The sequence below is a fragment of the Emydura macquarii genome, unplaced genomic scaffold (genome assembly GCF_026122565.2).
Source record: "Emydura macquarii macquarii isolate MOO-44397 ecotype Brisbane River unplaced genomic scaffold, CSIRO-AGI_Emac_v2 contig_2432, whole genome shotgun sequence".
In the NCBI taxonomy this organism is placed as follows: Eukaryota; Metazoa; Chordata; order Testudines; family Chelidae; genus Emydura; species Emydura macquarii.
Genome location: NW_027132569.1, coordinates 404,185 through 430,108, shown reverse-complemented (window position 1 = coordinate 430,108; position 25,924 = coordinate 404,185). Strand labels below are relative to the sequence as shown.

The 25,924-nt window shown below is 38.8% G+C and overlaps 1 protein-coding gene and 1 long non-coding RNA gene across 3 annotated transcripts; one reads left to right on the top strand and one right to left on the bottom strand.

Annotated features, from left to right (window-relative positions):
* LOC137162583 (uncharacterized) lies at positions 1 to 25,924 on the bottom strand. Its single transcript, XR_010922418.1, has 3 exons — positions 25,815 to 25,924; positions 24,719 to 24,804; positions 1 to 48 (listed from the first exon to the last, which is right to left on the bottom strand). It is a non-coding gene; the product is annotated as an uncharacterized lncRNA (long non-coding RNA).
* Positions 16,736 to 20,209, top strand: NEUROD6 (neuronal differentiation 6). 2 transcript variants are annotated; one of them, XM_067562441.1, is made up of 2 exons: positions 16,736 to 16,856; positions 18,275 to 20,209. In XM_067562441.1, the coding sequence occupies exon 2, from the start codon at positions 18,296 to 18,298 to the stop codon at positions 19,307 to 19,309; it is 1,014 nt and encodes a 337-aa protein (XP_067418542.1). In that variant the 5' UTR covers positions 16,736 to 16,856; positions 18,275 to 18,295; the 3' UTR covers positions 19,310 to 20,209. The 2 variants fall into 2 exon arrangements, with proteins under 2 accessions (XP_067418542.1, XP_067418543.1); XM_067562442.1 differs by having other exon boundaries at positions 16,759 to 16,856; positions 18,336 to 20,209.

Below are 25,924 nucleotides of genomic sequence, written 5' to 3'. Positions count from 1 at the left end.
CTGTGGTTTAATTGCTGCAGGATCAGACATCTAACATTTAAAATTCATCTGAAATAAAAAATAAAAAAGCAAACATTAGCAAATATTTTGCTTTATCCTTTAAATTATGTAGTTTAAACTGAAACAACAAATGAGATTTACAGTTAATTAAATTCCAATAGCCTTTATCATGCTAAGTTTAACGAGAACTTGATCTGTATGTTTTTCATAACTTACTGCCCTGGGAGAGGGTTTTCTGCCCGAACTCTATTTACAGATTGATAGAAGGTGCTGTAGAACCTTAGGTCTTGTCCAGGAAAAGAGGCCTTATGGAAAGAGGCCTGAATAGAAATATAGTCTTGTGGACAATTTATGGAAGAATTGGATTAAGGTTGTTGTAGGAACTTTTCCTCCTTTGCTTAAATGTCTAATGCGTAAGCATGATTTAACTGTTTAGAAATTATGCAAATTAAAATATTTATTTAAAAGGCAACAAGGCTTTGTGCTCTTTCCAAGTTTGAAAGCTCTCGGAGTCACTGGGGACCTGGACTGTTTGTTCTACATTACAGTCACCCCCACCTGCCGTGATATTTGCCTGCTATTAGCAAATGGCTCTCTTTGCAAACCTACAAATTTGCAGCGACAAATATGTAAAGCTTTTGACAAATCTCCACAGGTAACTATTTAATAATTAATAGATACTAGATGGTAATAGGGATACATACTGATTGTTGGAAGTGTTCTTCAAAATATTAATTTTAAATAAGCAACTGCATTTGAACATAAGATGTATCTTAAAACCGAATTGGCAAAATCTGTTTAACCTTTGATCTTTTGATTTTGATTAAAAAACTATGAGAGCATATGCATTAGTAGCAAATTACAAAAGGATTCACTGTAGCAGAGACTGCAAATAAAGGTAACTTCTTTAATGTTTTCATCTTGCTTATAAAATTTCCAGGCAGGGGCAGGGAGGCAAGGGGGAGGCTGTTGCCATTTGTTTCCAAAGGATGTTAGCAGGGCTTAAAAAAGTGTTTATGGTAAGAAAAGTGTCTGAAAAATTAAATCACGGCATTCCATATTTATGCTCTTCTTACAGATGACGTGCCTGTGTGCATGTGCTGTGAAAGCAAGATTTTTCTTAATTTTTAGCATTGTAAGATCAGTTTGATATTGGGTTTTTGGATTTGTGGATTGGGGGTTTTGGATTGACCATGTTTGTGCCCCCTATAATTAGTATTTACTTAAATAGGTTTGAACCTGTGTTTGGAGAATGGTTGTTCTTCATACAAACAGCCGTATTCATATGTTTGTTTGTTTTTTAAGAATGAGCAAGAATATTTGCTGTTTATTATTAGCAGTGTTTTGCTATTTGTTAGTTACTATTCAGCATTTGTTATTCTCCTATTTTCAAAGAATGGGTCAACCAGAAATAATATCATGGACTAAGTCCTGGTTCCTTTGCACTGATCCAATGGCACAGATGTAGCACACTTTGTAACACAATGAACTGGAGTTGCAGACTTGTCTCAAATGCCTATTAGACCAGTAAGATCTGGGAATAGGGTGCAGAGATAGGAAATGTACTGTAAATTGACTATGGCAATCCAATTCTTCAGTGATAATGACGGGCTCTGAGGAGTGTCCTACTCACTCCTCTTTGGCCAGAGACCAGTGAAATAAAGGGCTCTGTGGTGCTGGAGAAGGAGACAAAGGACTGGACGAACTTGACAGATTTCACAAGACCCCTATGGAATGGGCTTGCTTAGATATAGGGAGGCATAGAGGCACACTGCAACAAAAATAAAGAGTCTTATCTGAAATAGACCCAACATGTAATTGTGGAACTCATTGCCATGTGACGTTCTTAAGGCCAAGAACTTAAGATTCAAAAAGGGATTGGATATTTATATAGATATCAAGAATATCCAGAGTAATAAATTAATCACAACAAAATGTTTGGAAGGGATATTAAACCTCATGCTTCAGGCCTTACACCAATCTCTAACAATTAGAGATCAGAATAAGTGTCCAGGCAGATATTCCACATCTGCCTACTGTGAAGTTCTTACACTTTTCACCTAGTACTGAATACTGCTAGAGACAGGATAGTGAACTAGTTGGACCTCAGATCTTATCCATTATGGCAACTCCTATGCTCCTAACTATGGATCCTATCCTTAGACTCTCCTCTCTCTCATGAAAATAGATGGGTTTTGAAATGTGGTTTATTCTCTCACCTCTAATCTTTTTAGGGGCAAAACAAATAGAAAACCCTACGATCATCTGAGCAAGAGGTGGTGCAATACATGAGGCATTTTGTATAAAAATTAAATTAATTAATAATGTTCATCCCTTAAGAAACAATTGAATGCACAATGGACAAGACGACAGATAAAAAGCTAGATTAAAAAAGCAGATTACATAAAATCACTGGGGGGAGAAAATAAAAAGAGAACAGACTAATGGTAGAGACAACACACAAAATCCCCTAAAGGCAAACAACAGAATGAATAAGTATGGTAACTGCAAACCACCTAAGCAAAAAATAAAAATAATGGTTGGGGGAAATTGCAGTAAAATGGAAAAATCATTTGTCTATAGAGAAGCTCCATGACCACAGTTCTTCGCCTTCAGGCACACCGACAAGAAGGGGCACCTTCTTGCTCAACTAGTAAGATATTTGGAGAAGCGAATCATCTTTCCCAGAAGGGGCGTTTCTCTGTCTCTGGCCTTGTTTTCACTTGCAAGGGGTTTGTTTTCCTTTACTCTGCACTGCTGTAGCTACACCAAGCTGAAATACTGCAGAGCACTGGTACAGATGCACAGCACCAATGTAAAGAGCAACCAATGATATCTTGGTTTCAAAACAGAGTAAACAGAACTAGTGCAAATCACTTTTCACACTGGTCCAGTATCTACACTAGGGGCTCGCAGCAGTGCAGGTCACATCAGTGTAACTACATCTGTGCAAAAAAGCCCAGGAAAGGCCAGACTTCTGTCTTCCTCAACTTTAATTTTTTTTAAAAAGATGTTTGTACCCCTGTTATTGGTACCACATGTGTCCTACTGAGAACAAGGGTTTGATCCTGAGAGGTGGAACCTTAAAAAGGGAGTTGTGTTGTGGTTGCCTTTGGGGTTCAGACTATTAGGCCCTGACCAGAGCAGAGAGAAAAATTAGAATCTATCTACTGCAAAAAGTTCTGGTAATTCAACGTGTTTTCATCCGGAATCATGACAAAACATTGAAATATCCAATTTTTTCATGGAACGAATAGATCCAAAATGTTTTGATTTGGAAATGGTGATGTATTTCTTTTCCACATTTTCAAAAAAAATTAAATATTTTTATATTCCTGAATCTAAATGTTCATTTCAGATTCTTGGACTGACCAAAAGTAAAGTGTTTCGAATCAGTTCAACATTAAACTGCACTCCACTATAATGTCACATTGCTCATGGGAGTTGTAGTTCAGAAGTTTGGTGCCCCCAATCTCCCACAAGGGCCAAGATCCCTGGTTGGACTTCATCTGCCATGATGTACCTGCAGCCATGAGCATCCCCAGATGCACCATATCAATCAGAGGAAAAACTACATTGAAATGTGGGAGATGTAGCCAAGGTGTGGCATCCAGTCAATAAGGATAAATAGGAGCCCAAACTACAACTCCCATGAGGCAATGTGCCACAATAGGGAAATACAATTTAATGTTATACTGACTCCAAACAATGTTTCACATCAGTTCAGCAAACCGAAATATTCCAGTTTGTATCCAATGATTTTGTTTTGGCTTTCCTAATGGAAAATCAATTTTGGGAGACAAAACTAAAATTTTCCCATAGAAAATTTTGATTTTGCAGAAAAAGCATTTTCCATCGGAAAATCATTCCAATGGAAAATTCTCAACCAACTGTTGTCCCAAGCATGTGAACACTCAAGCTCATGCATAGCTTTATTCATGTGTGTAGTCCTATCATCCACTATGCACCATGCAAGTTGCTATATAAATATAAGTACCAATTTAGGCTGAGGTCAGTTCAGGTAGCATGACAGTGTTGTGAGAAGGAACTAACCTCACAGAATTAATAAGTTATCTGATTGCTTAAGAGTTTGTAGAATCTGTGCCTTAGTTTTTAAGCTAGCTCAAGTAACACCTGGAAAGGTGACTGGAAAATAAAAATCCCAGAAGAGTTTCCAGGCCAATAGCATCCCTCACCTTTCCCTAATCAGAAATGGAATCCACAGAGCACACCTAGCAGAAAAAGGGTCTTGAATGTTTGAGAATCAATTTTCTTATTAGATTTCAAGTGCTGTAATGGTTTCAGCTTTGCTGAAAATACTGGGTTGTTGACAGTATTTCATATGGTATATAGACACTTCCCAACCAAAAATCTAGAAATGCAAGTATGTTAGGATTAAAGCAACCCAAAAATAAACAGAACTATTAAAACCCCATTATGAACTTAACTAATCTTTTTCAAACCTGCAAAAATGTTTGGTTTAGAATGAAGACTTAATTTTGTTAGCCTATTCCTGATTTTTAGTTCTCCTGTATATTTTTACATTTGAACTGAATCTATAATTTAAAGTGCAAGGAAACAACAAAATCGTGTGTATACACAATTAATGAACTCCAATTTACTTCTGAAGAATTTAATTAAAATATGTATTTGGCTGATTCTTTTTGCCTTCAGTATATTTATTTTTTCACTTCTAACTTTTATTTTTAAGATTTTTACTCTCTTTGTGTCAAATTTTGGCTTTAAGCATTAAAAAGGCAAGAAATACCAAGGTTAAGGTTGCATCTGTAACCACAACTCTTCCCTCTTCTCATATAATCACATACCTTTTACTTTTTCCCCTATAACCTTAGGCACATGTGTAGCATATTCTACTCCTGGCTATTACAAACAGAAACTACATAAGTCATATACAAGATTCAAAATGGATGATGCAAGGGCTCCTTGACTGTATTACAACTTGCAAGGTGCACAAACATATGTACTTCTCAAAAACTAAGATATATGTTTCTTCAGAATCAATTTAGGTAACATAACGATGCAGTGAAAAGCATAGCATTCTCATCACAGATCCCTTTGTCATCAACAGGAACTGAATTTATAGATTCAGAACAGAATTTGGCCCGGACCAAAATATCAAAGATGAGAGCATAGTTGGGCCTGGAAAACACATATATTTGGGCCTGAAACATACACAAATCATGCCACTGCATATCTAAGTAGCATTCATTTTCTGTGTTTTCGGGGATGCAAATGTGTTCTTGTATGTGCACCCATTTCACACACACATTTCACTGGTGCATTAATTGTGCTCACCAGAGGAAATCTGTTCTATAAGGTTTCAGTCAGGAATAAATGTTCTTAATACATATTTTGAACAAGTCTCTGTATTTTGCAGTGAGAAAGAAAGATCTCTCATTCAACATTCTTTTTGTCATCTGTAAATTAAAAGTGGATTGATTGGAAGGGAACATGTTCTAGTGGTTAAAACTAGATTTCTTAACTATATTTCCAATTGTGCCACGGTCTGACCAATGTGAACTTGGGCAGTTTCCCCATTGGTAAAATGGGTATAATCTTACTTATCCATTTTACAAGAGTACTGTGAAGCTTAATTTGTGTTTACATAGCACTTTGAGATCTTTGTCTGAAGGCTGCTATAGAACTGCAAAGTACTAACAATACTATAAGCAATAATATCCCTTTGCATTTCTCTTGGGATTTTTCAGACAAAGTTCTCAAAGTGCTTTACATAAGCATCATATCAAGCAATCTGCCAGCTATTAGTCTGATTTTGCTCTTTTGATACAAGCAAAAAGTTCAAGGTTTTTATTTGGAAGTGCTGCAATTGTGTGTAAGTAGTTATTAACTTTTCATCAATGTCTTTATGGATTAAACACTCCCTAAGTACACATTGACAGCACAGATCATTGTGGTTATGGACCCTTAACATTTAACATGGAAGGGTTGTATGTGTGTATTCATCTCCTTGCTCTCTATCTTTCACAAACTATAAGGTTTAATAGCGATTAACACTAGACCACAGCATTTCTAAATTAACGATAGCCCTGCCAATTCTAATTGGTATTCTAATTAGTCTGACAATTCTACTAATTAAGAACATTAAACTTTTTAACAAAGGCTATCTTTTTGTGTTGTGTGCTGTATAATGGATTTGGGGGAGACTGAACTGGTGTTACTGAGAAATACTGGTGATTAAATAAAAAGGAGGAGGGCTGGGGGGAATATAGTAGCTTTTATATTTGTAGCTAAATCTTAGTACACTGGAGTAATTTTGTGATACATGAAGTGATACAGAAGAGATTAATATATGAACACCACAAATCCAGAAATGAATGGCTGAAAGTTTGATATTATCCTTTGTGGAACCCTGATTCAGCACAAGGGGCACAATGCTTTTTATAGGGCTGGCTGAAAAAAATCAAAATTTCTATTTCAACATTTCAAAATTTGTTTTCATTCCAATTGTAAACAAAAAACAAACATTTTTTAAATTTCCTGTGGGGGAAAATAATTTTTCAATTTTTTTATGGCTCAATGAAAACATTTCATTTTGATAAAATCTAAACATTCTGTTCTGAATTCAGCTTTTAAAAATGTTATATCAAGCAAATTTAAAAAAAAAAAAAAGTTGTTTTGAAATGAAAAATCAATATGGTTTGTTTCTGAATACTTTTTTTTTTCAGCTTTTTTCCTAAATGAAATTGTGTCTAAATCAGTGTTTCCCAATCTTTTAAGAAGCAAGTACCCTCAACTTCTGAAAATTTTAGTAACACTCAATTTTCCACTCTGAGAAATACAATCTTTTTCCCCTTTACCGCTGGACAACTCTATTTCTCGTAAAGCAGGAGAGTTTTGAGTTCTGACATGCTGTGTGGCTGTGGCAGATCACAAAACCCCCTGCTGTTTCTCCCCTCCTTCCTCCTCCCCTTCCTCCATATAGGAGCAAAGGTCAATGCCTTCCAATCCCTATGGCCTGATGACGGGGTCACGTGGTGTTCTCCTTATACAGGCAGGAACTTGTGAGGCATGAGCAGGTACTAGTGGCCCACCAGAGTGGATAGCAGCGCTCCCCATGGCCATCCCTAGAAGGATGCAGGACTGGGGCAAATCACACGGTGTGGGCCGCCTGCCTTCCAGCTGGGCGCTGGGACCGGATGGGAAGCAGGCGGCTGCCACCTGGCTTACCCAGAAGTTGGTGGCTGCCATTCGCCTCCCTTCACTGGGTTTTTTGCTGCCTACCCCCTGCCTTGGTCTCGCATACCCCCAGGGGTACATGTACCACAGGTTGAGAAACTATGGTCTAAATCAATAGAGTCCTGCAAAAAGTTTCAGTGTCAACAAAGTGGTATTTTCCAACAGAAACATTCCACTGGGATATCTTTAACCAGCTCTAGTTTCAAGGGCAATCCCCATATCATATTATCAAAGATTTCTGCTTTTACTGAAGCCTGTGCATTTGAGCAGAGCCTATGCAAAAATCTTTGAACAAAACTCTTATTGATACTACAGGAGTTCCAGATGTGATACAAGAAAATAAATAATCTACCAGACTAATTAAAAACCAATATCTCTTAAGGACCCTGAATTTGGTAGGTGTTGCACACTCTTAACACCTATGGACTTCGGTGAAGGTGGAGTGCATTCAGCTCCTCTCAGGATGAGACCTAAGTAGCACAGAGGCTGCTATAGAATGTATTTAATAGATTATTTTACTAAAATGTTATTGAAGTGCCTATCTTTAAAGCATGCAAGCGTTTAGAGAAATGGGGATGCAGTTTGTCCAGTGGCAAGGGCACAGGAGTGGGGGTCAGGAAGTCAATAGGAGTTGGGCATGTATGCACCAAGAGAAGAGTTCTGCATTGACCATATATGGGTGAAAGTAAATGATTTCCCCGTCGTTGATTCTTATTGAGTAGGCAAATATACCTTTGAGGTAAATTCCAACTAGATGGCCTTATGGAGTGGGATACCTTACAAATCCAAATGCCAGATTTCACATACAATGTGCATCTCTAGGCCAGAAGGACACAAGAATGTTCAAGCCAGAGACACACAGACACATAAAACTCTAGATGACCTGAATGTTGTGTCACCTTACCCAAGGATTTATGTCTTTGCATACTTTGCAAAAGTACATATATTTCCTTCCTACTGACCTTTACCGTAATATCTGATATGTATTCTATGAAGTAATGCTTTGAGTGGGTACTAAAAGAAGTTGGAGGATATAGGTATGATTTATACAGATAATGTAGTTTATCAATTCTATTTAAATGTGTGCACAGATTACTTGATTTTAGTCACTGACTTATTGGTGTGTGTAAATGAAAACAAAAAGCACCCTGGCCAAAATTTTCATAAACAACCAGTGGTTTGGGTTTTTTGGAGGGTGTCAAAATTGTGATACCTTAAGGGAGGATGATATTCAGAAGGTAGATGCTCGGTGCTTTATGAAGGTCAGGCATCTTTACGGGCCCGAAGTTGGCCTAAAGAAGGTGGCTCCAAAAATCACTAGTCATTTTTAAAAATCTTGACCAATAGTTCTCCTTGCCTCACCAGGTGTTTAATTGTCTAGTATTTTCAGTTCCCTTCTTCCAGTCCCTCAACAAGAGGCTCCTGAGGTGTTCACCCTTCCACCCTATTACCAATAAAAAAAACCCTCAAACATGCCTGAATCATTGTCCCTCCCAGCCCCACAGGTGACGGTACTCTTCGCACATTCCTATAAGTGGTTCTGCCCAAGTGATATTTTTTTCTGCTTTGCAATTTCCCAGGGTTTGAGGGTGAAAAAAGACAGAACTAAGCAAAGGACAAAAAAAAAAAAAACCCCACTGTATATATCCAAGTTCTTTCTGCTGAATATCTTTCATGGTCATGCAACCTTACCCAAAGGAAATCTTTCTTCCACTACTCACTGTGAAGACACATTCCACTCTTCAAGAAAATTTTTCATGTAAAAACTTCTTGGAAGTTAGCTCTAACTTACACATTCATCTACCTGCTTACTGCATTTGATAGGAAAATGGGATTCTGACAAGGCAAGGCTACTTTTTCCTTATTAGTTTTGTGTGTTGATATTTTTAGAATTTGCTGTAGATTTTTTCTGCAGCTGAGATCAAGAAAACAAACTTGCTTGGAATGAAAATGTAATCAAAGATTATTACAAAGACACAAAGAAGTGAAAAAGACCATAGTCTCACTTGTTGAAATTGAGAAAATTACTGAAGCAAACATGCCATTAAAAAACAGCAAAACATTTCCTAATTTGCACACGTTTGTAAATCTAGTACCATCAATATTGTCTGTTCCTGTTGACCATTAAGTTAGTCATTGTTTTGAACATCATATCTTATGTAACTGTTGTCCAGTACTTTGAAATTAAAGCACCATACAAATAAATATAGGTCCAGAATCAGGCCCTATTTGATCCCCCATTTGTGCAAAGCAGGCAATAAGCCAGTTTACTCAGGGATTCTCCCAGTACAGGGGAATCCTGAGTTGGAATAAGTCTGTGTAGGCCAGCCTCATGAACCAGGACAGGGAGTGTTCCAGAGATGTGTCCAGGAGGAAGGGCTGTTGTTAGATTGCTGGAGATCTCTGACTATTGCAGCAGACCTAATGCTGCCCTAAACTGGGATGGGAGTCAGACTGGTCCCTAGCCATCACCAGTATTCAAGTGGGAAATAAGGGCACATTTCTGCCTTCAAAGTGCCAGTCGAGCACAGCTGAGAATCCAGCCCATAATGTAATGTGATGCCCTTCACTGTTATCAATTCAACTTCACTAAGTAAAATAGTGAGAGAGCCAAAGATGGTCATCCCTGTTCTGGACTAAAACTCATGCATGAAATGATGACTTTTACAAGGTCTGGCGGATGAGGAGATTCACAAACCTGGGCAGCTAGACAACTCCCTAGGGATTATTCAAACAGATGCTAAAGGGCACAAATTACTGCATGTAAGGTTGGCAGTAGCTTGCATTCCAAATACTTGATAACTATTTCTCTTTTTTGGACAGCTTCTGCTTTTAGCTAATATCACTGAATTGTTACAACACCTTCTTTTGGGGGCTTTATCTAGATTCTATAAAATTAAAATAAAAAAAGAACTCTCCTGCAGATATTTTGAACACAGACACAAAAAAACTCATACATTTGAAGAAGATACCTTAGGGTATTCTCCCCAGTCTCAGTCTTTTCCTCTCCGCAGTAGTGACCTGTGTATACATGCAACACATGCATTGCATGCCCTAGGGCCAACCAACTGTTCCCTCGGGGCAATTCTGTACAACCCTTGAACACATTGCAGTTCTTCACACTGCCTGACCTCAGACACGTCGTAAGTGTAGACTTGCATGCCCAACTGAGATTGTCATAGCATACCACTGCCTCTCAGGCATTTCTGAGTAAATCACCTTCCTGCAGCATCGCTCCTTTAATGCCAGTGACGCTCAAAGCCAGCTACACACTGATCAGCTGCAGAGAGCAACCAGTCTGAGTCTAGTTCTGTCAGGTCATGCGCAGAGTGAGACTGAAGAGGGAAATTGTGACTATCAATGGGGACATCTGAAATTTACAATCCTGCAGAACAAGTTTGTGAACTTTCAAGAAATCTAATACATTACATAAATTCCCTTTTAAGATAAGAAACATCAGTCGCTGGCAGGTAGTTGGAAGGATACAATGGAACACATAATTGCCTAACAATAGCATCACTAACTTATCATTGGAAAAGTGCTACTTGGGCCTCAAATTTATGCCATAGCCTAGTCTCTTTGGATCAAACTCATCACTGGCAAAAGTGGCCCAACTGCCATAACTTCAACACCATTCTACACCAGAACTGAACTTGATCTTGTCTTTCATTTCTGGGAGGCTTTTTGACTAAAGCTTTTATAAAAGCTATTCTAGTTATGGTCAAATCCTATGATTAGATCCCAGCTACGGAGAAAGGAAGAAGGATGATCCTGTGGGAATGCAGTAGATTGGGATTTAGAAGACCTGGGTTCAAGTCCCTGTTATGGCATAGTATTTCTGTGTAATTTGGAGCAAGTCACAATCTCCATGGGTCTCTGTTCCCCATATCCTCCATATCTCCTGTAAAATGGGGGTAACAGTATTTCTAAGGAGATATATGGAAATAAGGGCATCCAGCCATCATCTGCTAATAACGCCCAATGTAAACATTAGGAGCACTTAAAAATATTAGATATATTTGGGAAACACCATGGATACTACGTTTCACAAGCAGTTTGGAACAGGTTGTATGCCTGGTCCAATAACTTTCCTGCTCTTTATAAGGAAACGGAACCCAGATTCATCAGACCGGTGTGCTGAAAATTCAGTAAACATACTGCCTTGCCAAAAAGGTCACAAAATTCAGAGTTTGGAAGACAACCAAGGTGGGGGGATTCTTTATGCCCTAAAGCCCACTCTCCTAAAATTCAAATCATGGGTCTGTAAACAGTAGCACCTCAGCTGATCGCACTTGTTGGAAGAGTATTATATTGCATACATACAAGGGGCAGAATTAAGGTTGCACAGGTAATCATAGATCGGGCATTTTCTAATTTTCAAGCGCTTTACTTAGTAACTTGTATAGTGTTCTTCTCACAGAGTTTTTAAAAATATAATTTCATAGGTTTTTTTTTTAAAAGGTATTCAGTTATTATTTCAGCATGTTGTCTGAGGCTGACAAGTAAAAGGAAGGAAGTGGCAAATTTTGACTTTACAGCTCAACTAAACCTGAATGGAATTTCAGAGCATAAAGAACTTTTTCCCTACTGAATTTCAAAGGTTGAATGCAAATAATGGAAAGGTCAGAACTTCTAAAAAGAGTTTGCAAGAATCTTTTATAATGGAAAGTGTAAAACAAACACCTAAATATAGGTGTTGCTACCAGCTCTCTCTATAATGCACAATATAATCTTCTAAAATGGGGCTTTAATTTTTTTTTTTTTTTGCATTAGGTTTTATTTTGTGGTTCTGTCAATTCAGTGTTAAATTAACTATTCTATATCCTTGTATCTTGCATTTACTTTATAGCATGCTGTGTGGTTCTAAATAAACTGCTCATCTCAGCATGGGCTGGTGTGCTCTTCTAGCCATATCCTGCAGTCCTTACTCAAGCAAATCTCCCATTGATTCTAAGGGGGCACTTTGCCTATGTGCAGACTCTGGATTCGGTCCTTAGTGTTTGGTCAGCCATTAGGGAATGGGTAATCCTCTCCTCCAGAAAAGTCACCAGAAAGGGTCATGAAAAGCAACAGGTTGACCTTACTGAGTATCCAAGTAATTGTACGCTTTGGTGGGAGATGTTTGGAAAATCAGCGAGTATGGCTTGTCAGCCCTGCAGCTCTTGGGAATTCACAGGGAATGAGTGCTCCAGTTTTATGAAGGAAGAGGCAGCTCCTGAGAAGCCTGCCAGCTCCAGGATTCCCTCTGCTTGAATAAACCATGGGGATAATTGGGCCTAGCCAATCAGCGCCTTAAGCATAAAGAGAGAGTCTTCTATTACACCACCAATGTTCTCAATCTACAAAAAACGTAGGGGCAAATTATGTGGCCCTAATGCAGCAGTGCCACAGTATAAAAGGGAGTAAGATCTATGCCCACACACCTTTGTGCAGCCACATTGCGGCTGAAGCATAGTGGATGAGATGGAGCTGCACACCTTCTACTCTGCTCCTTCACCCTGAGCAGGAAGTGACAGAGATCGTCGGTGTCGAGACAAGGCACTGCCCAATGAGGGAGAAGTTAACCTGCACCTATTATAGGGCTGCAGTAATTACTTCTTCCCCTGGGAAAAGGAGTCACCATTCCATCCCAGGGCTCCTCCTTGGGTTTGCAGCTACAGGGCTCTTCTTATAATGGGCATTGAGCAAAGATTCAGGCTTGGTCTACACTTATCTGGCAAGTCAGTGGCAGTCGACGGGAGTACTTCTGTTCTGTGCGGGGTCTTCACTGCACTGCGTCGACGGGAACGCTACGCCACTTGAGGAGGTGGTTTCAGTATGTCGACTTTCTGATCGATTGAGTGGGTCTACACTGACTGCTCAGTCGATCCAGATAAGTCGATCTGACAGCGGCGACTTTGCTGCCGTCAGTGTAGACATACTCTCAGTCTAACCCTAAAACTGGGACCCCAATGTAAGGAGAGAAATAGCCAAATGGGTACATAAAGTAAGCAAGTCAGCGAGACTGGAAATTCTGTATGAACTAATGTGAAAATAATGTAAAGCAATTCAACTCAGCTTTCCAATTATTTCAATTCTTCAATAGTGATTGCCATTGCAAAGCGAACATTTACAGTCCTGTCACGTTGATTTGATCGGAGTTTCACCTACATTTACAATGTCTGCCGTAGCACAATGGTGACACCATACCTCTGAAAACGGCTTGCTTTTTAGGGACACCCATTGCTCTAAGCATACCAGCAAGTTATAGAAACACAAATAGGACAATCCCAGTTGTTGAGTATGAATGAAAAAAATAAAATCCAAATGTCCCACAGACTGACAAAGTGTGAGTAATGAGATTAACCCCCATTTAGTAGCGTACCAGAGAGCCAAGTGGTCTAGTGGTGAGCGCAGCTGGTTTCACAATCTCTCGCCACCCAGCAGGAAGGGCCTTCAGTTCAGTTCCTAATCCTGGTATGTGGCTTACCCTCATCTCAGGCTTTTCAAGAACCTTGCCCTCACCCTGCTGATAGAGTGGGGTAGGATAGAGTGGAAATGAAGTTTATGCTCCTCTGCAACAAGGGCAGCAGATAGCTTTCCAGGAGCCCTCAGAATAGGTCTGACATCCTCCCCAGCCTTCTCCATTCTTAGATGAGTGGCTCCCTTTTAAACTTCCTCTCCAGTTGGAGCATGCTCTGCAGGCCTGGAGCGGTTAGACTAGTGAGGCACAGGATTATCCTTTAACTCTTTTGAGCCCAGTGTGAGTTTTGTACATTCCCATCACACCCTTACAGTTTCAACAAATGGCATAACCACATGACTGTTTCTCACTAAAACACTGCTTGGTTCTTTGAAATCCTAGGGGGAAAAGGATCGCTTAAACCAGCAAAATGAAGGGAAAAAAAATCTATATTGCTCAGAGGTACGTATACTAACCTTAGCATCATGTGCCAGGCTATTATTCTTAACATGCATTCACAGTAGACAGCAACGCAGCAGTTATGGTGGATGCTGTGCATGCATATTAACACCAGTACATATTTGCATATCATGGAACCATTATAAAAAATGATTGGTAAAAGTCCTTAGGAAAAGTTATTATGCACACACAGTGGATGCTTTTTAAACTTTGATATCACAGCTATTTTATTTCTTAACAATTTATTTGAAAATATTGAAGAGGTCAAATGATGGATAAAGAGTCTGAAAATCTGCAAAACTGAATCCTTTCTCTCACTCTAATTCATCTATTTTATTTTTAATGGTAGTGTAAAATACATCCAAAAATAGATTTTACATTTTGAAGGGTTCTTTGTTGTTTCTGTTAAACTATTTAATAACAGAAATGAAGAGGTGCTAAATATCTTATTCAGTGTGTGTTTTGGAGACTAGATGATGTGACTGGAAATGTTATAGTTCTTCCACTAACACAGAGCCGTTACAATGTCAACCTTTCCTTAGATTTTGTATAGTATTTTTGGTATGCATTGAAACAGTGCTCCAGGACTTCGCATATTTAGAATATTGTGCATTGTGGAATATTCTCAGGATGCAAAATCTGTGAAAAGGATGACAGTTCCTAGGATCTTTCACAATATAAATCTTAATACATAAATTCTTATTGAGAGTAAAGGGATTATAGTGATTGTAATAGTCAAAATGGAATGAATTGAGTGTGTGAACAGCACAGTCCTTGCTGCTCTACAGCAATAGCCACTTACGTTTTAAGACCTTGACCACTTCAAATATATTTATTTTTAAAAATAGCCACAGTCTAGAACTAATGGCCTACAATTTCTCTCTGCAATACAAAAAGAAAAGTTTGCTTGTTTGGGGTTTCTGTTTTTGTAGCTAGAGGGAAAATAAAAGAGCTCCTGCAATTGACTCTCTCACGCACACAAACACACACACACACAAAATATTCTTCAGCCTTCTTCTAAAATAAATAAGTAAATAAATAAAAAGGAGAAGAAGTCTGAACAGATCTAAATGAAATTTTGTGAGAACGAAAATAATAGGATCAGGGCTGAAAACATTAATGCCAAGCTTGGGCCCAATGTGAATTAAAGCAGATGAGTTATAAACCCTTCAAAAACAGGATTTATAGTGGAAATGCTGACACAGATCCGTAACAATAGCAGCCCTGCCAGGGATTACTTTAATACTAAAAGCATGAGCAGTCTCACACTTTTTAAAACTGATCTTACTTAGTCACTAAAAAGCAACACAATGTGATAATATTAAAGACAAACTAAATATTTCTCTACGTAAGACGGTCCATTCTTATTTTAAGTCTTGATAACATTTTGCTTGAATAGGTCATATCACTCCTAAAAACAAGGTGCAGTTTGCCTTAAGAGCTATAGCAAAGCCTAGCTGTGAGGCTTTGTCAGCTTCATTTAATAGTTTCTGGCCTGTTGTTGATGAGAGAAACAAAAGGGTTAAGGGAGAAAGAGCAGATAGCAGGAGAGACAGCTGACAGGAGGAGAAAGAGAGAGAGAGAGAGAACATGAGAATAGGAAAAGAGAATGAATAAAAGTAGAAAAAGAGGCAATTGGAAAAACAGGTAAGAGAATCAGGAAGGAAGAACAAAATTACAATTACAGTTTTAAGGCAAAAAAGACTTCTTAATTTTTAAGGGAAATACTTAATAGAAGGCAAGACACAGAGAGCAACCTACGGGGAAAATCTTCTGATTACCCTGAAAGAGTTATGACTAAAAAAGGATCACAATGAAAGCCGTTAGTGCATTTTAAGTGTATCAGAGTGAGAAAAGTGAATGTGTATGTGTGTTTGGTAACACACTAATTTCCGATATGGGGCATTCACATTGCTTGGCACATTATATTTTTGAAACATTCAGAATCTAGTTTGCATCACATTTCTTTTTTTTTCCAGGATTGTTACAAAAAGTCCCTGAAGAAAAGAACCTGAGGATTTCTTAAACAGACCCCAGATGGACATACTCTTCTGTCATTTTGTGTTCTCGAGCAGCGCACAGCACTTTGAACCACACACATAGATTGCTCACAATAATAGTAAACAAGAACTAATTTTGTGACCTCTTACACTTGAGCTAACTCTGCTTAGGTGTGTCATTGTACCTGCATTTCTTTCTGATTTCAGCTGTCCCTTCATTCCTTTTTTCTGGATACCCAGGTCACAGAAGGGATTCTGATCAGAACCCTTTTTTAAATAAGCAATATAGTATTAACAACTATAGAGTGCTGTACCTGTAGGTACCGATAAAACTGACTGTTGGCATGGCTTTCTATATAAATGCCTGTTAAATAGAAGCAGATTTAGTAGAAATGCACCTACTGTATGTGAAATGCTGGTACAGATTTTTTTCCTATCAGTCTAACCTTCTGTGTTGATACATGAATGCTGGTACCCACTTAGGGGATGCCAGATGATCAGTGCAGAATGAAGGTCCCAGGAGAAAGGATCACGTGGTTTTCTCTGCCCTGTGACGTCACTAGCAGATGGCATGGGTACCAGCTCTGGCAGTTGGCATCAATGTCACTTTTTAGAGATCAATGAGATAGTGCAGAGATACACAGATCTAGACTCCAGGAGACGATGCGACATTCAGACTGAAAAGATTTGGAAGGCAAAAAATGAAAACTGATTATTGAATGAAATAAAAAGCTAAGGTAATATAAATAAAGATATATTTCAGTTGGGGCTGTGTGTGCATGCAAGTGTTTAAAGCTACAGTATCATTGTCTTGTATTTTATGTATGCTATTTACTACCTATAACTTCTCCTAACATTCCATTCTTATGATGTAAATGCATACTTTCACTGGGATTATGTAATACTGCAAGTGTATAAGCTATACTAAGAGAGTAAGTCTTTTATTTGGGGTTTTGTTTAGTTTTGTTCTATTAAAAAAGTCTCTGCATTCATTTGGGCTCATCTGAGGAGTGTGGATCCAAGTGTTTGCTGTTTCAAGAGTGAAAACAAAAACAATAATTTGAAAATAAAATTATGTCCCCATTTCATTCTGGATTCTGAACACACGTGCACAATTGCAGTCAGAATCCACAACCCATTCCTGTCAGATATTAGCTAGAGGGAGACGTCTAATTCTTGCAGAACATAAACACTGCTAAAGCGTGGAGGGTATTTTTTGTTTTTGGTGGTTGGGTTTTTAACCCTGATTGATTGGGGGAAAAAAGAAAAGAAAACAAATTAATTCCAACAACAAAATTGTATTTGTAATTTAGAAGCTTTCATTTAAAAAATAAGAAAGAAAGATTTTATTTTCTAACTCTTTCTAATGTGAATACGTTTAGGATTAGATCATTCCTGGGTTTTTTTGTAATAGGAAATAAATACTCTGTGTTTCATATATTTTCACATTGATCACTAGAAAACCTCACTTCATTTTAATTAAGTCACTGAATGATTCATTTGTCTTAGGTTTTTTTTCCATTTAAATTCTTTTCTAATCCATTCTAATTTACTGGTTTTAAATATATTGATTCATGAAAGAGTGCATGTGAACAAACTTCAAAATAAAAGTTAAAAGGTGATTTAAAAATATTTATCTGTCAGTTAATAGAGATATAGCGCTTTTCATTTTTAAAACTGGTCTCTCCCTTCTCATTTTTTACCCAGGGGAATTTGGATTAATGAAATTTCCACATTGCTTTATCATATTTAGCATTTGCTTAAATTCCACAGTGTTATGGATTCTAAAAGCTTGTTTATTTTTTTTAAAAAAAGGACAAATGTGCAAGGAGTTGATTATGCTTATTAACTGTTGTTTTACTCTTTACCTATTTGTAATAAATGTGCTTATATTAGTGATGCGATATTGCATGTTTTGATGTTTTTTATAATTTTGGCAGCTAACATTTTAAAAAAATTAAATAAAACACATTTGCAACTGATAAAAGATATTTAATTAGAAAATTATTTGTTTTTATTATATTTATTATTATTTATTATATTTATATATGTACGTGTGTGTATATGCACAAATGAAAGGTATGTGAAGCTGTTTGTGTAAGTATACAAACTTTATAAATAGAAACATTTAAACATTGTGCTGGCATTCTTTCAGGTAACTTAAGATTATAGAACCATGTTAACACTACCATTTGATGAGTCTGTTGTAATGCCAGAATCCCTGATGTGCAGAAAGTTTTCCAGAGAAAGTGAGGACCAAAAGCAAATTAAGAAGCCAGAAAGCTTTTCAAAGCAGATTGTGCTCCGAGGAAAGAATATCAAAAGGGCCACTGGAGAAGACACAGAAAAAGAAGAGGAGGAAGAAGACAGAGAGGAGGAGGAGGAGAATGGTTTGCCTAGAAGGAGGGGCCTTAGGAAAAAAAAGACAACCAAGATAAGAGTGGAAAGGGTCAAATTCAGGCGGCAAGAAGCCAATGCTAGAGAAAGGAACAGGATGCATGGCCTTAATGATGCTCTGGACAATTTAAGAAAAGTGGTCCCTTGTTATTCAAAAACTCAAAAACTGTCTAAAATAGAAACTTTAAGACTAGCCAAAAACTATATCTGGGCTCTTTCTGAAATCCTGCGTATTGGCAAGAGACCTGACCTGCTCACGTTCGTCCAAAACTTGTGCAAAGGTCTATCCCAGCCAACTACAAACTTGGTGGCCGGGTGCCTGCAGCTGAATGCCAGAAGTTTCTTGATGGGTCAGACGGGGGAAACTGCCCACCACACGAGGTCACCATATTCCAGCTTCTACCCTCCCTATCACAGTCCTGAGCTCAGCCCCCCCCCAGGGCATGGAACTCTTGACAATTCCAAGGCTATGAAACCCTACAATTACTGCAGTGCTTACGAATCCTTCTATGAAAGCACTTCCCCTGAGTGTGCCAGCCCACAGTTTGAAGGTCCCTTAAGTCCTCCCCCAATTAACTATAATGGGATATTTTCCCTGAAGCAAGAAGATGCCTTGGACTATGGCAAAAATTACAATTATGGCATGCATTACTGTGCAGTGCCACCCAGGGGTCCCCTTGGGCAGAGCTCCATGTTCAGGTTGCCTACAGAGGGCCACTTCCCTTACGACTTACATCTGCGCAGCCAGTCTCTCACCATGCAAGATGAATTAAATGCAGTTTTTCATAATTAATGAGGAAAATGAAAATAAACAGTGGTCATTCACCTTCCCGTCTAATTAAGATAAAGCAGATGCCTGCGCACTGCGTAATGGGCACAACTCTATTTAACGTGTTTACTAGTTTCTAAAGTGTGTTTCAACTATTGTGGGAATTTTCTATGTACTAATAAATCCTTTTTCTTATAAGTATTTTCCTTTTGTTTTTTTGTGAGTAAACACTGTGAGATTTTGTTTCTTACCAGAGGTTTTTTTGTTTTCTTTTTTCCCACCCTATTCACTTGATTCATTGAACAGTGTGTCTAAACAATATAATTGACATAAATGCATACACACTGTTTAAAGTCAATGTCTGTTTCAATTGTACAGTAATTATACAAATGCATGTTATTAAAATCAGATGAGTAAAAACGATGTATTTATAATTATTAGAAATTATATATTATGTATTTGAGAAGAACTGGATTTTAAAAAATATTCAGAATTTTAAAAGAACTGTTCCTGACTGAGATGGTCTTGCAAGATGCAGGGGAGTTAGTGCAGCAATATTTAAAGCTATGCAAAAAAAAAAAAAAAAAAAAAAAAAAAACCAACTATTTGATTTGGGTTTGTTTTTTGTTTTGTTTTGTTCTGTTCTTGGGTAAAAATAATACAGATGATTACCTCTGAGAATTATTCCACATAAAATTTGGAGTGTTTGCTGATAGGGTCTACATAACATTTTGGAAGATGTTGTCAAAATTTTGCATCAGTTACTTTAACATAATAATACAATGGTATCAGCACTTTTTTGTATTATTCTGACTTCAGATGTAAGGGTTTGTTATAACAATGTATTATTGTGGTTTTTCACTACATATTTTAAATGCGATTAAACATAGATGTTTCCACTCAAAGTACATCTATTAGCTGTGATACTGTATTTTGCCTGATACTTATTATTGCACACAGATGCCTTTTGTTTTTTCGTGCAGGGTATTATTTTATGCACACTCTCAGTGTTTGCATTTGGGTTTTGAAACCATGGACAGTTATCAGGGTTTACTTCATAGCACTGTCAAACACATACCTTACCAGCATATAGGCACATCTTCGATATCCTCAAACAGAAGCAGCTATATGTTCATTAAAGATAGTCAAGAAATTAGTATTCCCAGACAACTTTCTAGCCTAGTAAAATGCAGGGACCGATTTTCAAACATACAGAGGATGCTGAGTGAACAAATAATTGCCTTAGTACAGGGGATGGGGTTGGAGAAGGATCTATAGATGGACAGATTCCCTGACCACTGATTGCTGTTAAATTCAGGGTTTGTTTAATGAGAAAGTTGCACCAGTTTAACTAAAGAGCGATTTTACATTGATTTAGTTAAACTGGTGCAAAAGACCATGTGGATACTCTAAGTTCTGTTTAAACCACGTTTATTTCAGGTTAGCTAAATCATTTAGGAACAGGTTTAAGATGAATTGAAACAAGACATTTTACTTAATGTTCACCCAGCTGTTTGCACTGGGTTAACTAAAAGGGTTTAAAAACGGATTGAAATTAAACCAGTGCAGTTTCTGCCTGTAAACAAAGCCTCTGATTTTAGAGGTGTAAACACAAGCTCTACTGACAAGCATTCACACTAAGACCAGAATGACTTCGCTTGGTACAGTGTACATGAGGAGTTGTGAGGAATCATTACTGAAAATAAAAAAATCCTATACATTTATGATAAGAACAAGCAAGTTATTTGGAACAACCAGAAACCGAACCATAGCCCTGGATAATGGTTTGGTAACGGCTGATGAGCCTGGGACCCTCACAGATTTCTCCTGCTAACTGCACCGATAGGCTCCTGACTAATTTCACAGCTAGCTCTAATTGTTAACATGTTCAGTTACTGGTCCAGGCCGATCTCTGCTAGATGCTTCTGTTTAATTAGAAAACAGCCCAAGCCACAAAATTTGGATCTGGATCCAAATGCCCTAAAATCTGAAGTTGGAGCGTGGTCTGGGTCCAGGGTTCTGCTTTGGCACAATCCATTATAGACATTATAATCCTATCATTATAGTGTCCTATCATTATAGATGTAGAGATCTCAATCCAAACCTCCCCATTGTTCAGGGGTGTTGGTTCCAGAGTTTTGGTTAGGGCCCATTTCAATCTTTTATCAGTGACAGGAAACTGGGAAGGTGGTAGAGAGCAGCTTTTCATATTGGACCAATTGCCTGGAAAAGATTTTATTTTTTTTTACCACCTCAAAAATCACGTCTAGGTGTATTTTGCATTAAATATGCTAGAGGTTTGGGAAATAAGGGAAGGGAGAAGCTACCCTTTCCCTGGTTGCTGTTTCTGTATATATGCAAATAATATTTTACAACAGAATGCAAGCAGGTGATACAAGGACGTTTGAGGAGGAATGAGCTGAATGCAAGGAGAAGAAACATGCAGTTACTGGCACAATGTCTGGATACCATCCTGCCACTGCACAGCAGGGCAGGAACGAGGAAAAAGCACCCACAATTCACACTTCCCCAGTTGCAGAAGAACCCAGAAACATATGACCTTTATGAACTGTTCTCCTGCTGGTGGAAGCAGCAGCCTTATGTGTTTAGATTTTCAAGTGTTTGTCTTTACTAGCAGAGAGACAGAGGGGAGCACTACCAAGTGCACTTTCCACAATGGTGTATTTGTGAAAATCTGCGTGTGTGAGCGTGAGAGAGTAAGTTGTGGGGGAAGCTACACAAATGCCCCAGAGCTATGTATGGAGGGAAATAAATGCCTGCCACAGTATACTTGGCAAATGCAGGGCCAGCCCTAGGCAAAAGGGAACACTTACAGGCCCTGCAATTCAGGGGCCTCCAGCTCTGTGGCCCTATATTAGGTCAATAACTCAGGGGACAGCTTGTCATCCCTTCTGACCACAGAACCAGGAAGCAGGGAGAAAAATCACTGCCAGTCCAGATCTTCTCACCCAATTCCATGGCAAAAAGAGAGGAGCAGCAACTCACAGCCGGATTAGTCACTCTGGTCACTTAGTGAGGGCATCACTCTTGCTTAAAAAACTGCAAACTGTAAAACCGGTGCTCAGTAAATGATAAAGCAAGTCACAGAAAAATACTTGCCCTATCTGGTAAGTAATTGAATGATTAGAGATATTGGAGGAAGGAATTCCCTTGATTTCAATCTGTCTCAAATACATTAATGTAGGGGATGGATTATCCCAACATCTGCCTACCGCAAGGTTCTTCTGACACCTTGCTCTGAAGCAGCTGGTACTCGCCACTGTCAGAGTTGGGCTGCTGGCTTAGCTGGACCACTGGTCTCTTCTCCTATATGGCAATTCCTGTGTTCCTAAGATCCTTCACCTCTGACATCCTTTTTATAGGGCATGTCTATACAGTGAGTTTATGCGCACTCTGGGGATGTGATTTCTAAAGCGCACAAATGTTTGGCACTTTGATTGGTCTGTGTAGACCCTGCTGGTGTGCACTAAAGGTTCCCAAGTATGCTTTTAACATTGCTTCTTTAAAGCACACCAGGGAACTTTCAATGCGCACTGGCAGGGCTACATGGAATGATTAATGCACAACACAACACATTAGTCACTTTAGATATCAGACATAGGTCCATTACCCCACCATGCTGACAAGCCCTTAGTGTGCTGAGGTGAGATTTAATTAGTGCCCCACAGCTGGCCTACCTATACTGCCCTGCATTCTTCTAGTCAGAGGGAGAGGGTTACCCCCATTCACGGCCAAGCTCTCAATGGAGTCCAAGAGCCATTTCATACTCCCATAGTCATGCACCCACTTTGGGAAACTTCCAGGCTTTACTCTCTTTGGACCGGACTGTGTTCTTTCTCTGCATAGATATATGCAAGGAGATCTTTAAAAGGTATAGAGAGTGTACACACACACACACACACACACACACACACAGGCAAAGTTTCTTCATACTAATGATTCCCTTTCCCACTTGTACCTGCTTTACTCTCCTCTTATTCCCTTTTCCCTTGGGGCTCAAATTAAATGAGATTGGAAATCCCATTGAAACACATGGCAGAATCCTTCAACACATAAGCAAATATCCAATCTCTCTCTACATTAGAGGCTAGCTGTGCAGTTTATGTTCTGGATTATGGACCCGAATTACATTTAGCTGATGGTTTTGTTTTATAGTCCATGGTCAAGGTCAAATCAGTTTTGATTTGACAGTACCAAAATTTTACAAGATGGCCTCATAAAATTTCAGGGCAGAAACTTTGTGAGGCCATCACTCAATGAAATTTCATCAGCCTCAGAGCCAGAAAACATGAATTTGGATCTGACCCAGAACTAAAGAATAGAGGCAGGTTCAGATTTACTCTGGAGGGAAACAGGCCAGTCCAGAGGACAGTTGGCACAATACCACTGAATCTCAGACTTGCCACATCTCACTTATTCAAAACTGAACTAAATTATAAGGGGTTTTCAAGGTTCCCAATTCTTGACCCTCTTCAGTCATGTCAGGTCTGCTCTCAAAATTCTGTCACATCACGCCAGTAAAAGGCTGGCCTTTTCCACCAGTGCCTTTTCCAAGGATATGCAAGATTTATAGGGAAGCCAAGTTTTGATAGCAAAATAGCCTGTGAATAATTACTTATATATTTATGCCAAGAATGAGGAAAGAGAGGGGCATCCCATACAACCAAGTGATGGCCATTTGATCTATGGCCTAAGATTGGCTACATCTCAGCCTCATCAACAAAAGTTGTTATATAGTAGTGCATAGAGTTTTTCCATGACTGTTCCTCTTAGTTAATCTTTTTCTACACTATTATATTTGCATTTATCTTTGCAACTGCACTTTTTTATTGGGATGCCATTAGTATTGAAGACACCATACAAAACCAGGTTGGATTGTCACCTGTATCATATTCTGGTTTCGGTGTCGGCTGAGACGTGGAGCTATTTTGGGAAGTTTTAAAGCAGCTAACATTGGAAATAAGAGACCGATTTTTAAAATCCGTCTTTTTCTTGGGAACATGAAAGTCCCTCTACCCGCCCGAAACATGCAGAAGCCTTGAAAAATCATTTGTTTACAGAGTAGATGTCAAGCAAATATTTGTCCTGAACTGGACCTGATTAACTTGCCAAATTGTATTTTTCACATGAAGTCATTTACTGGTCTAAATGCAAAGACTGAAATGTTAAGTCTCTGGGAGCTTTATTAAGTCAAAATTGTATTTTTGCAAAACAAAAGGGATAACCACCAATGGAATTTGAGCCCAAAATACTGATTTATAAGTCCTTGAAAACCAGGGTTTATAATGTACATTTTGACATACAAGATGAGGAAAGTAAGGGCTCAGTCCTGCTTCTATTGAAGTCAATGAGAGTTCTGTCAGTGATTTCCTCCAGGTCCTAAAGCGGGTGGGAAGGTAAATTTTCTCTTACCTTTGATGTCATTTATGCACAGACACATGGGCAGCTACACAACGTTCAAATGCAGCTGAAATGACGTTTCTGAAGTGGGCAGAGGGCTGGAAAACAGAGAGGTTACTCTGCGGACTTCCTCAGAGTCCAGAAGGGGAGTGTGTTTGTGAATGGGCAGGGGTATGGCAGGAGCCACTGGACTACAACCCCATGCAAAGGGGTACATACAGTAGACAGAGAAGCTACTATTGCCCATAGGCTGATATAATGGTGATACAACCTGTCTAAGTACTATAGGTGTTCCACCTTTTGTCAAGATTCTGAGGGCGGATGCTGTGTTGATCACCCATGCAAATCCCTCTCTGGTTTTGCAAAGGGAACCCAATTTTTACCCTTAATTAAAATGTATTAGATGCCCTTTGCCTTGGCATTTGGACCCAATTTTAGAAAAATTAACACAGAGAAAGAGAAATGCTTTCCACAACAAATAAACAAATAAAACCAATCAGGCTGCCCCCACTCCACCAACACCAGTAAGTAGATCCCACACAATCAGGAAAGCCAATCAAAAGTCAGGAAAAAGCTTGAGTGAGTAAATGCTACGAAGACTGAAAGCAAGAGAATTCTAACCAGTCACAACCATCATGATCAGGGCAGCCCCTCAGGCCTCCTCTTGTTTCTATTTTTAGCAATAGAACAGAACTGTAAGAATACAGTATCACTTCTGCACTATGAAGAGGCAGAAAATTCAGGCCAACAGGTGATTTTTGGTGGTTGTTCAGAATGATTAAAAACAGGGATTGAGATGGGAAAGATGGCAACAAAATGACTCTAACAGGGATGGGACTAGATGCCAGTAGAGTTATGGCCAGTGGGTCTAGTGCTGGAACGCACTCAATGCCCCAGTGGAAATTGAAGGTGGGGTCCCTGCTCATCACTTCCTATAACAAAGCATTTCAGTTGTGCAGGGTCAGAGTCGCTTCACGGGCACACAGACCCATCTCTGCATCGATCACAGAAGCAAGTGCTGCAAGATACAAGGCTGAACATTCAGGTGCTCCTGCGTGGACAGTAGACGTCTCCTGGCTGTACCTCCCCCCCATTCCTTATTACGTACCTGGGAAATTATGCACCACACAGGGCCACCAAGGTACCTTCACCACACGTGGTTATTGTGTTTGTCTCCTTCTTACATTCCAGGTACAATACAGCCATATAGCAACAGTT